Consider the following 11809-nt stretch of genomic DNA (forward strand, 5'->3'; position numbering starts at 1 on the left):
CCCCCCCCCCAAACCCTCTCTGGACCCTGCTAGCCCCTTTATCCCCCCCCCAACCCCACCTGCAGAGCCCACTAGCCCTCTGTCCCCCAACCCCAGCTTACTTTAGATTGAGCTCCTGGCACCTATCTAATTACGGAGTTAGATTAGGGGGCTATTTTTAACCTGATCTAACTCCCTGAACTTCTAACTGTACAGGAGACCCTTGCCATTTGTGGGGGATACGTTCTAAATATCCCGCGAATGGCGAAATCTGCAAATACTGATGGGGCTCCCTGTCAGACCCCCACAGCTGCCCCCTGCTCCCCTCCCCACCTTGTTCAATGAAGAAGCTGGAAGTGTGGGGTTTCCCTGCAGTGCCTGGGGACTGACCCCTTCCTCCCACCACGCCACGAACACTGAGCGCTGCCACGCTTGCCTCTGAGGGAGAAGATACCGCTGCCACTTCTCTCCTTGTCCCTGGCGCTCGCTCTCCACCCGCCTCCCAGCTCTGCCGTCCCCCGCCCTGCGCAGTGCTCCGTGCCTGGCTTATGCAGAGGCAGGAGCTCAGTGCAGTGCCAGAGGGCGCCATGGCGGCACTCGCCCCAACCCACCCTGAGCGCAGCTGTGCTGTTGGTGCGGTGCACCACGAATATTCGAATCCGTGAATAGCGAGGGGTTCCTGTAATGTCTGTATGAAACCTAAGTTTCCTAATGCTGATGCTGGTTTGGATGCTAGCCTCTAGGTACCTTGTTTGTGTTCAGAGCTACATGCCGTATACAGGCCTTGATAGTTTTCCATGTGCTTTAATGAAAGTGAGCCTAAAATAGTGTAATGTGCCTTGTATTGTCTTTCTTAAGTTGGCATGCTGCCATTTTAAAAATGAAAGAACTGCCATACCAGGTCAATCCAGGGCTCCATTTAGTCCAGTACTTTGTCTCTGTCAATGGTCAGTACCAGCAGCTTTAGTGAATAATATGAGGAGTCACCTAATGGACAAGATTTAGAATAACAGGCTTGCTCTCAGAGGACTTTTCTTTTTACCATCAAGCTGTTAGAGGTTGGCTTATGCCTCAAAGAATGAGAGTTTAGATCCTGTGTAAGTTTCATGCTAGCAAATGTAATTTTGTATGTTTTTATTTTCATAGATGTCTACTTTTTAATCCTGCTAACTCTTGATCTCATTCATATCTTGCAGCATTGAGTTCCAGAGAGTCATTTTATACCATGTACTCTGAAGGGCCATATAAACTAGATTTGCTGGTTTATGGGATGAAGGGATACAGTGAGGCAGTACAATTCCTATCAAGCTCCTTTTTTTAGTGTTACCTTAGTTTATCTCAGCTTGTCCAAAATGCCATTTCCCTTGTACCTTATATATTCAGCAACACAGTAGGGGAGTTCTCCCTAGCCATACCTAGCACATTCAGCAGTAGGTACCTATATTCACAGGAGACCTCCATTTCTTTTCTGTTAGAGTGGATCAGAGCTGTACGTGACATACTGAGTTGAATGGGTTGAACTGTTGTCTCTTCCTATTATCCTTCTCAAGTAAAAGGTGATCCTCTGTTCCCTGTTCTTGCCTCTAGTCTGCTTTAGCTGTGTGTTGCTTCAGCTTTTCATCTCTGTGGCTTGTTCCACAATGAGCAGCAGCACTTTACTTCCATGAGAAATGAGCAAGATCTCTGTGTAATTCTCACATCCTTTTGGGTTGTTACCATTTCAGACCTTGTTGCCCAGTATAACATGTATTATTATAAAGTATCTCATAAGGGAGATATCCTTTTGTGGTACTGCATTGTGACTACCTATTAAAGAGATTCTTTTTCCTGGACAATGCAGCCAGAGAAGATCTTGCTTTGGGGCTATGACATCACCTTGGCCGAGAGATTTTATCTGATCACACTCGACTGACAGTAAATCATTGTTCTTTCTTCAACCCAGCAGTTCAACATTCAAGGACTTAGAGGGGAATAGTCTCAAGGATAGCGGGCATGAGGAGAGTGACCAGACTGACAGTGAACATGATGTCCAACGGGGCCTATATTGTGACACCGCCGTCAATGATGTGCTGAATACCAGCGTTACTTCTATGGGGTCTCAGATGCCTGAACAAGGTAGGCTGTGTCAATACAAGATGTTGCATTTAAAGGGAGAACCTTGGAGCTCCCAGTCTGTAGTAACAATAAATAGCTGGCTGCAGACAGCTCTAATATTCCCTTGCTTAGGTGTGCAATCAGGATATTAGCACTTACTGTGTAAAATGCTTTATATCATCAGTGCTATGCAGATATAAATTAACCTTTGAAACCTTTGCAGTCAGGTAAGTAAGTAGCCAGAATTATCCTCCCTTTCAGTGCCTGAGTCTCTGAGCATTTGTATACCAGCAGGTTAGTAGCAGAGTTTGGATTGGAGCAGAAGTTACTTGCTTCAAACTTCCTGCATGCTTCCTTTGATCTTGCTGTCCCAGTTAAAGATCCTGTGCCTTATTTTTTTACACACTCTAGCAGCATTTCAAGAGATCTTGAGCAGATGTCATCCAAACAACAGTTCAGAAAGGTCAGCTGACTGTTTATGCACATTATGCACACATTTCGTTGGAGATTTAATCAGTCCAGTGGGCAGGATATTTGTTTCCCTACCCCTCCGTGCATATATACTGCATCATTTCACCCACCCAAAGAGGGAGACCACATGAATATTTGGAAAATCAAGCCATGGTACACGCTCAAATGAATATTAGCTTGGGGGGAAAAAAGTGAGAGGAGTTTAGCTGTGCTCAAGTCTTTGTATACTTGGAGGTTTGCATCAGCTTTTAATGTCTTTCTGATGCAAACCTCCTATGCAAACATCCTGTCTTTTTCAATTAAGAAGTATGAATGCTGTTTGGTGCTCAAGCTCTGGGAAGCCTCAGGGTGCTTGGCTCTATCTCGAGATAAGCTGTAGCTGAGGCTCAACTGGAAGCCCCACTGCTAAAAGACTTAAAGACACGAAAACAAAATGTTGAGATTAGGAACTGGTCTTTGGCTGTTTAATTCTATTCATGGTAAACAGCAGTAAAAGCCTTTTATTGTGTTGTTAGAAAAGACTCAAACAGGGAATTTGCCCATTTTCATCACAAAATGTTTTCTCCAAAAAATGATCACTGTATTAATTTCTGATAGATACTATTAAATGGTTATAGTTAACCCTGTAAAACTCTGTAAGTAGAAGTACAAAGAGGTCACTTACAAATTCCAAACTGTCAGCCAAACTAATTGGAGAGTAGTGACATCTACAATGATAATGTATTTTCCAGACAACCATTCTATGGCTAAAGATGAAAAAATTAAACATTTATATAACTATACAGTGGCAGTTTAATTCTCTGAGGACTAGCAGTGTGTCAGAGAATGCAAACTGATAGGTATCATTTATTATTCTTCTATTACAAAGAAATGATTTTCATTTCTTTTCTGGAAAAGGTTTCCAAAGATGCTTCTTGCACTAAGAGATGCAAAAGATGGTTGCAGGAGCAAAAATATTCATAATTGGTTCTTGGTCTGTTGAGTGGTCTGAACAATATCTGTTAATTTCTTGTCACATTTCTTTAGCAAAAAAACTATCTCAATGGACTGCAGATAGTTTTCTACAGAGATTACATTTCTGATAAGGTTGTGTGAGGTGTGTATGAGATAACAATGAGACTAGATTGAAAAGAATATAGACTGGAGTTATGCTTACCCTGTGTAATTACTCATGCTGCTGTTTGACCCAATACATTGTAACTGAATCTCTTTTTGGATGAAGATGATCAGGTGTTTGTTCTAGGGGGAGATTTTCAGAGGCATAATGAGTGATAGGTCCCCAATTTCTATTTGAAGTCAAGGGGTGCAGGGTACCTACTCCACCTTGTGCCTTTGAATATTTGAAGAGCATCCTGTCATAACCAGGGATCCGTGTTTTCCATTTCCCATGGAAAAACAGAGAAAACCATGGATGTCCCCTTTTTATCAGAGAAAACCATGGAGGCACCAGCAGGGCTGGGGGGTGCTGCAGGGGGCTTTTAATTTTAATAACGGATTTTGGGGTTTTTATCAGAGCATTTGTGTGTGTGTGGGATTTTTTTTTTTGTCAGAGAATTTGTGATTCTTTTATCAGAGAAAACCAGGATCTCTGGTCATAGCTTTAAGTTTCTGTTCATTGGCATTTATCTTATATAGGAATGCTTGCCTTGCCAGGATTGTTCATTGTGGCCCTAGTACTGCATAGCAGTTAAACAGATGCTTAAATACCACTGAAAATAGTTTACTCTGTCACATAGTTGGGGTGAAGCACATGCCTAAGTGCTTTATTGGGCTGTGGTCTGTCTGCACTTCTAATGCACATGAGTCTATATTGCCATGTAATTGTGTCTGAGCAAGCATTCATTTGGGCGAAGATTTTTAAATGGAAGAGTGGAAGCCCTCTATTTTGGACCCTGAACAGGAACAGTGATAGACCTGATCCTGCACTGTGCAAGCCATATCCATTTCAATGGAAAAAGTCTGTTTCAGGTTTTTTGATTTGATGCTATATGACAGATATCCTCACATAACCTGTTCCTTCTAAATACACTAGTTTTGACATGTGAGTGGTAGGTTCTTTAGTTCCTTTGCTGCTAGTGCCGTTACACGTGTACTTAGAGAACTGACACTGAGGGCCAAATTCAGACCTGATGTAGGATAGGTATAGCTACATTAGAGTCCTCTGGGCTTGTCCCTGTATCTCTACTCACGTATCATAGGGCCTATTTTTTGTTTTTAGAAGTTGGGTACTCTAGGTTATTCATGGAATACTATTAAAAACATGCATCCTGATATTACTCTTAACTTGAGTGACCCATTGTGAGACTGGATTCTTATGTTTAAAGTCAGCTGTGTTCTGCAATTACTGTATTCTGCATGAATTTTCTCCAACTGCCTGTCTTCCCTGGCCTTCACAAATTTCAAAATCTAGGCATCTGTGATGGGTTTACCACAGCCTCCAAAGAGAAAAAGGTGGGTGCATGCATATATGTATATGTATGTATATAACAAAGGACTCCAAATCCTCTACAGCCAGCTGAACAGAGTTGTGTTGCAGAGTCCGTGGTTTCTGCAGCATGCTCACTTACCATACTGGACATTCTGTGGCAGCTTTCTTTGCAGGTTTGAATCAATTTAGCATGAAAATAAGTAGCAGAATCAGTTCTCAGGTTTTTTGGTGTTGAGCCTCACCTCCATTTATTTTATGATCTTTTCATTTCTTTTGGTGTGTCAACAAAATAACTGCTTCAGGGAGATCTAACAATGAGAGGCGAAAGGCTTGGGTAACTGGGTATGGGACATTTGGTCCATGTGTCTGGCAGGAGTATCAGTGGTAGAATCTGACCTTCTGTCATGTTACTTCAGATGCAGACCGTGCTGCAGTTTGCAGTCTTCTGTGGTCTCAGTAATAGCTCTGCAAGATCAAGGATGATTCTGATGCACTAATTTTACAGCACTGTGACTCCATTCACTACAGTGGAATTACTTGTCAATCAGAATCAGGCCCAAGTGTCTGGAATATTAAGCCAGTCATCAGTAGAGTGAGAGCTTTTTTTGAGCCAAAGAACATTTCAGATTTGAAGGCCTAACAAAAAGAGCTAAATATTACATAAGCAGCCTTTTGTCATGGGATCATCTATGATTGGTAGGTACAGATGTCACTTGGGGCCACTGTCACACAGGATCAGGCCCTGAGCACTTCTAGGGCTTCAGGAGCCTGATCCTGTGGAACAGTGGCTGTGCATGCCTGGTCCCAACCCAGGGAACCTCATGGGGTCTATACTCCATATTTGCAATATGAACCCCCAGGGGGTTCCCTTGCTTGGCAGTGCAAAATGTGTACCCAAGAATTTCTTACCTAGGGTGGATGGAGATTGCAGGCATCTCTGCAATAAGATGTGACAAACCATTACCAGGAATTGTTCTGCAGACCTTTTTGGGCATTTGGGGCATGGTAGAGAGCAAGGACATTCTGTTCACTCATGTTTTGTGCCACCATAAAAAAAATTCTGCTGCAACAAGGGCAAAGTCTGTTTGTAGCCCTAGAGCCATAAGCATCCTGCTTGGCTCTTGATTTTGTGCAGCTGCATTAACCATATCTCTTAATCAGACAAGAAATATGACTCTAGAAGCTTACCTGAGCACAGAGGGGAGAAGCCAAATTCTAGGTGACTGAAGAAATCCCTTTTTCTGGTCAAAAGGGCTGTGAAGAATGTAGCATCAACTGGAACATGTCGTGCCTGAGGGCAGGCTGGGGAGGAATAAAGGCAGAGCAGCTTATCAGAAGTCTGTTTTATCTAGAGGAATGAAAGGGAACCTGCCAGGAAGGTTATCAGCATGTTTATAAAATAGTGGTACCAAGAGCACAAGCACAAACATAGCAATTATTGCAGCAGATGCTAAAGGAGAAGGCACAGGAGAAAAACATTTTCCTAAGGTGATTTATTCATTGTGGGCTGCAGAAAATGATGAAGAAAATCAAGGTAGTCAGGTTACAGTAATAACAGTGTTTCCCCACTGATTCTTGAGAGTCTGATTCATAGACCCTGGTTGGTACAGGCCCTTACAGTCTATGTAGCATCTTGATATAGAAGCTGCTCATGAAAACCAGGAGCTTCTGCCAAAATGCTGAAAATTGTGCTTAAACTAGAAGAACGTTAACATTTAGAATCTGCTGCTAGGTGCAGGGTAGTTTCTCTTCTTGGGTTTTCAGTTGCAGTGGGAGAATTAGTGTGATGTTGCAGAGGCATGCCTCAGCTGTGGAGATTATTTATTTCCTACACAAAATAAGAGAGGGAATCAGATCTAATCTTCTCCCCTTTTAGTGATCTTGGAGAGACAGGCTCCTGAATTCTGTTAACCAGGGTTCTTAGGCCCTGAGAATTTGCTTAGAGCCTTGTCATTAAAATCAGTAGCAAAACTCTCATTGACTTCAATAGAGACAGAGAAAATTATCTTTTTACAAATCTCTCCTGTTCTGACACATGTCCCTAAGCTGCAGGAATGCCCTGGTAGCTGTAGGTCTAGTCTTCTACTATGGATTCCTGTTGCTACCCTTTGCAATAGGAAAGTACAGGCTGAGTGGCCATTCTGGATGGGAAGAAGATCTGTACCTCTGTGTGACAGGATGCTGAGATCCAGCCTGGTTGCAAATATCCTAGCCTGGATCGGTGTGTTAGATAAAGACCCAGCTTTCATACTCAATGAATCTTTTGGCTTTGAACTTAAATGCAAGGAGTATTAGATCCCTACCACAATCTCTAGGCAAGACCAGTAACTATGGTGGCTAAAGGGCCCAGTAAGTTGTCTGCGACCTGAGGGTAGATTTCATTCCTCTGCAAGGTAGCTTCATAAAGACCTATTACTAGATCTATAGACAAAACTCAAGAGGATAAATGTATCTTAGAAGGCAGGTCTGATGCCTGATTTCCAGGCTTTCCACCTATGGAGACAGTTGAGGCTGGATGGATGAATACCTGCAGGTGCTTATGCAAAGTTTCCATCACTCCCTTCCATCCTGGAGGATTTCACAGGACAGAGCAACTTTAAGTACTGTTTGGGTTCCAGGGGGACTCCCACGAAAGTAGAGGCTGCTGGGGGGTGGTGCTGAATCAGAGCATCTTTGGGCCTGGCTGTTTCTTGCTGTTGCAGGGGATTCAGGTCACCAGCTGAGGATGTTAAACCCTTCTTGTTTGCTCTTGCTTGCTAAAATGAAATTTGTAAGCTGACATCTTTGACAGTCTCCCTTTAATTGTGCAGTTTTGGGCTCTGAAGTTGAGTGGTGCTGAATATGCAAAATTCCACCAGCAGGCAAGAGGGTTTCCCCTGTCTGTCTTCTTGTAGGGTTTAGTCTTCCCCTTGGTGAAGTATGCCCTATATAGAATGGCAGATCTTAGGGTTGCAGGTGTCTAGCTCACGTGAACAGCAGCACATGGTTGGAAGTATTGCCTGCAGATCTGCTACTTAGCTTATTTTAGAAGTCGGAATCCTGCCCAGTCCCATTTTACCTCATGATCCTAATTATTGATTAGAAATTCATCAGTTAAAAAGATTGCTTTAATTGCTCTAATTTGGAGTTCATTATCATGCTGAATTGTTTTTCTTCCCCTGCTAAATGATACCAAATGGAACGTATAGGAACACACACACTCGCATTTCTCTGCCCTTCACAACTGAGTTTACCTACTGCATTTTAATAATTTGTTTATTTCTAGAGGTGTGGGGCATTACAGTGAGTTTATTATTTAACATATTTGTTTACTAAATATTTCAGCAACTGAACTTTCACACAGCAGGTTTGTTTGTGAAAGCAAGGTTTGAAGCATCTGATTCCTGTTAACTCTAACTGCTGTTATAAGTTTACCATGAAAATTACTGTAGAATGCAAGCCATACACTACCTGGGCCTGATTCACTATTGCATCTATCCAGTTTTACCAGTGTACTGATATTAACCTCTTATCAAAATCAAATACTACTGAAAATTGTGATTTCCACTGATATCATTCACATTTGAGTTTGACACACCAGTGCAGAGAAGTCCTCAATCAAACAATGCCAGATTACAACAGTAGTGTCAGAAAGTTCTTTTTTTCGCTTGAAACTTCCTAATGTACATTCTTACGGCTGGCCTGTCAGCATAGTGGGAAATACTTGGTGTGGAATATTTTCTGACATTGCAAAGCATTGTGGTGCTTTGCTCCATAAATGGTAGCAAGGACCAGATGTTCACAGAGTAATTGAAAATTCCATTTTATCAGAATAGCATTTGCTGTCAAAAAATTTTATCTTTACTTCAACAAAGAGGTTGATTAGATCCCTCAGGACCTGATTAGCATCTTTGAGGCTAGATATACTGTTTTGTAATTCATGTAGTTGGTTTTACTCATACTGAGTCTTTTTTTTTTAAAGCCTTTGTCCTCTTGCAAACGTATCAGGTACAAAACTTTAATTAGTTTTCTCTGTGTGTGTATGTATATAGATGTATAGAGAAATGTTTAGATCTCTTCAGTTACCCTTTCTCACCTTACCTTGAGCCAGCAGTATGCTTGTACTCTAAAAATGTAAGCCTCAGAAACACTTGCTAATTCAGAAACAAAAGTGTAAGTGACTGCTTCAAATATTTATTTAAAACGTTAGCAGTAATAGAGACTTCAAACTTATCTTAATTCCCAGTGGTGGTCAATATTTTTAGCATCTGCTGTAGGAGGTAATGCTTGGCCAAAAAGAAGCAATGATTCATTGTTTTAGATAAAAATAGAATCTGAGGGAAAAATATGAAAATAACAAACACATACATCATACAATGCTAGTAGAAGAAATAACCACCACAGCAATAATATAATGAAAAGCTTTACAATCAAGGTTGAGAGGTTTTGATCAACACTTTGTCAGTGATGTGTCTCTTTAGAGAACTGATTCTAAAAGCACCACTTTTACTTTATTGGAAGCAGATCATCAGCAAAGATTGGTATAAAATGTCATCTTTATAGATTTGATCCTTTAGGTGTTTACACACTTGAGTAACTTTGCTCATGTGGGGAGTTTATTTTATCCTGATTCTCATTTCTGGTGGCATTGTGAAGTGGCCTTTGGATATGAATTCAATTTTTTCCCCACTTTAATGTCCTTTTATGTTACTAGAGTGGTGTATAAAGGCGACTAGTACAAGTGTGAATTAAGTCCATTTTCTTCACTAAGACTGTTCATGAGAATAAAGTTACTCACTTGCATGAATGTTTGCTGGGTTGGGGTTATTGTATTCTATTCTGTGCAGGTTCTTATGCCATCCGCATCTCCATAGTATCTGACTTACCTTCCAGTTGTACATTAAGCAGCATGACTAATGTTATTAACTGGAGGAAAACATAGGTGTCATAATGTGTTGATTCTGAGGGCACTGCTTCCACCCATGAACTTTATACCAGGAACTCCTTTTTACAGTGCAAAAGTTCATGTGGTAATTTTTACTCTTGTACCCATGTAAATACTTGATGATATATTCCAGGACTTTGGAAGTGAAGATGCAGCTACATTACCATGAAAGTTTTTAATAATTCTGTGACCTGTTTTAAAACTATCTGCTATCATATATTCATATATGCTGTATAAGAAATAAAATCTAAGCTTGCCAGTTGAGTGGCAGCATATCCCTTAAGACAGATAAAAGCTGTAACTGTTCTTTAGTATGTAGCATCAATTATTATAGGAGTTTTGATTTATGAATTACATAGACCATTTAGTGAAACATCTTAGATATATGCTCAGTGGTAGAGCCATAAATGCAGTTCTTTGGCTAGCACTGAGGAGGGCTGTCCAGCTTTTGAATGAATTATGAAACCTAGAAGGAAGATTTGGTAAAAAAGTGAGCAAGCTGAATTTTAGATAAGAAGAGAAAGTGTTGGTTTTTCTTATTTTTCCAGTACCTCTCAATGATTGCATGTTGAGCATTTAAACCAGGGTTAGTTAAAGCCTTTGATGTGTCTCATGGAAGCAGTACAGAAAGGGGCTGGAGTGTGTTGTGAATAGTTGGTATGATGATAAATGGTATTTTTGTATATACTGGAAAATTATCTGTGCCTCCCCCCACCCAGTGCCTGTTCTCCTTAGCACCCCACTCTCTAGAGTGGAAAGTACTTAACTACTTCTTTACTGCTTTATGCTGCTGAGCAGACCAGGGAGTTGGTAATACGAGATGGCACTTACCTGACCTGCCAGGGTGTCAGGACTAGGTTGTTCAGTCCATATATGAAACTGAGAGACAGCCCATCTAAGTGGTGAGGGGCTCTGTGGCCAGGTTCTACAGCAGAAATCTTGCTGTGGTTCTGGGGGTGGGAGTTCACATCCTGCTCAGAGCTTATGCTAAAGATTGCCTCCAGATGACTCAGCTGTAAATGGGTACCTGATCATTTGGACTGTGGAGTCAGAGGTGGCCAGATGTGATATTAGCCACATTGTTTCCTGGTGTGCTGCTGGTTAGAAAAACCGATGCATCTTAATTGCACTAGCCCAGTGTGCCATTAAGTTTGGGTGGGCTTTTAGATCATCTTAGTAGTAGTGAAAGGAATTAGCAGGCACTAGAGAATCTTAGAGATAACAGAGAAATTTTCAGGCAGTGGTGAATCTTTGGCCTTATTACTTTCTTAGGTTAGTAGGTTTCATAGCATTTGGGAAAGCCTGGGCTGGAAGGTGAAGTTAGGTGGAACAGTGGAAGTTTGGAAATAATAGCTGCAGAAATAAATAAGAGGAAATCAGATTTTTAAGGCAAGACAGGTAATACTAAACAGTATTGTAACATTATTGTAACCTCCTTTTTCTGCATAACAGGTGTGTGTCCCTGACTTTTGGGGCATTTTTTCTTGGCTTTCAAACTCCTTGTAAGAAAGAAAACTCTTAGAATGTCTCTTACCTTGATGTAAATCAATTGCAGTCTGAGGTCATACATATCATTCTAATAGAAGATCATGCCTGTCTCCCTGTAAGTGCGGAAAGTAGCTCCCAGGTATGAACCTTTTGGCAATGTCCTTCTTTTAAAGTCAACTGCCAAAGGAAAATTCAGCTTTACCTTTTCACTCTTTCGTGATGTGTGCATGACTACCCCCTGAAAGTTTGTGAGATCTCTTAATTAGCCTTTTTTCCTTTTGTTTTTCAAGTGAGAAATTTAGGTCTGGTCTGCCTCTTTTCTTTTTCCCCTGAATGACTCTCTGGAGAACTTGCAAATGATGAATGGGAGCTGTAAAGGAAATGGACCTTAATGGAGAGAGGAAATACATTTTTTTCAGATGGTT

The 11809-nt window shown here is 41.2% G+C and overlaps 1 protein-coding gene across 3 annotated transcripts in view; it reads left to right on the forward strand.

The window, feature by feature from the left end:
• Positions 1-11809, forward strand: part of PCDH19 (protocadherin 19) — a 145475-nt gene that overhangs the window by 80578 nt on the left and 53088 nt on the right. For 2 of the 3 annotated variants that reach the window (XR_002098280.1, XM_019521367.1), the window contains exon 4: positions 1922-2094. Coding sequence is in view for 2 of the 3 variants with exons in the window: in XM_019521367.1 (XP_019376912.1) it covers positions 1922-2094 (173 nt within the window). In the remaining variant the exon portion in view is untranslated. The remainder of the gene's footprint in view (positions 1-1921; positions 2095-11809) is intronic. The other variant, XM_019521368.1, reaches the window with a different exon arrangement.

Source organism: Gavialis gangeticus, unplaced genomic scaffold (assembly GCF_001723915.1).
Source record: "Gavialis gangeticus isolate Ggan-Ray unplaced genomic scaffold, GavGan_comp1, whole genome shotgun sequence".
Lineage (NCBI taxonomy): Eukaryota > Metazoa > Chordata > Crocodylia > Gavialidae > Gavialis > Gavialis gangeticus.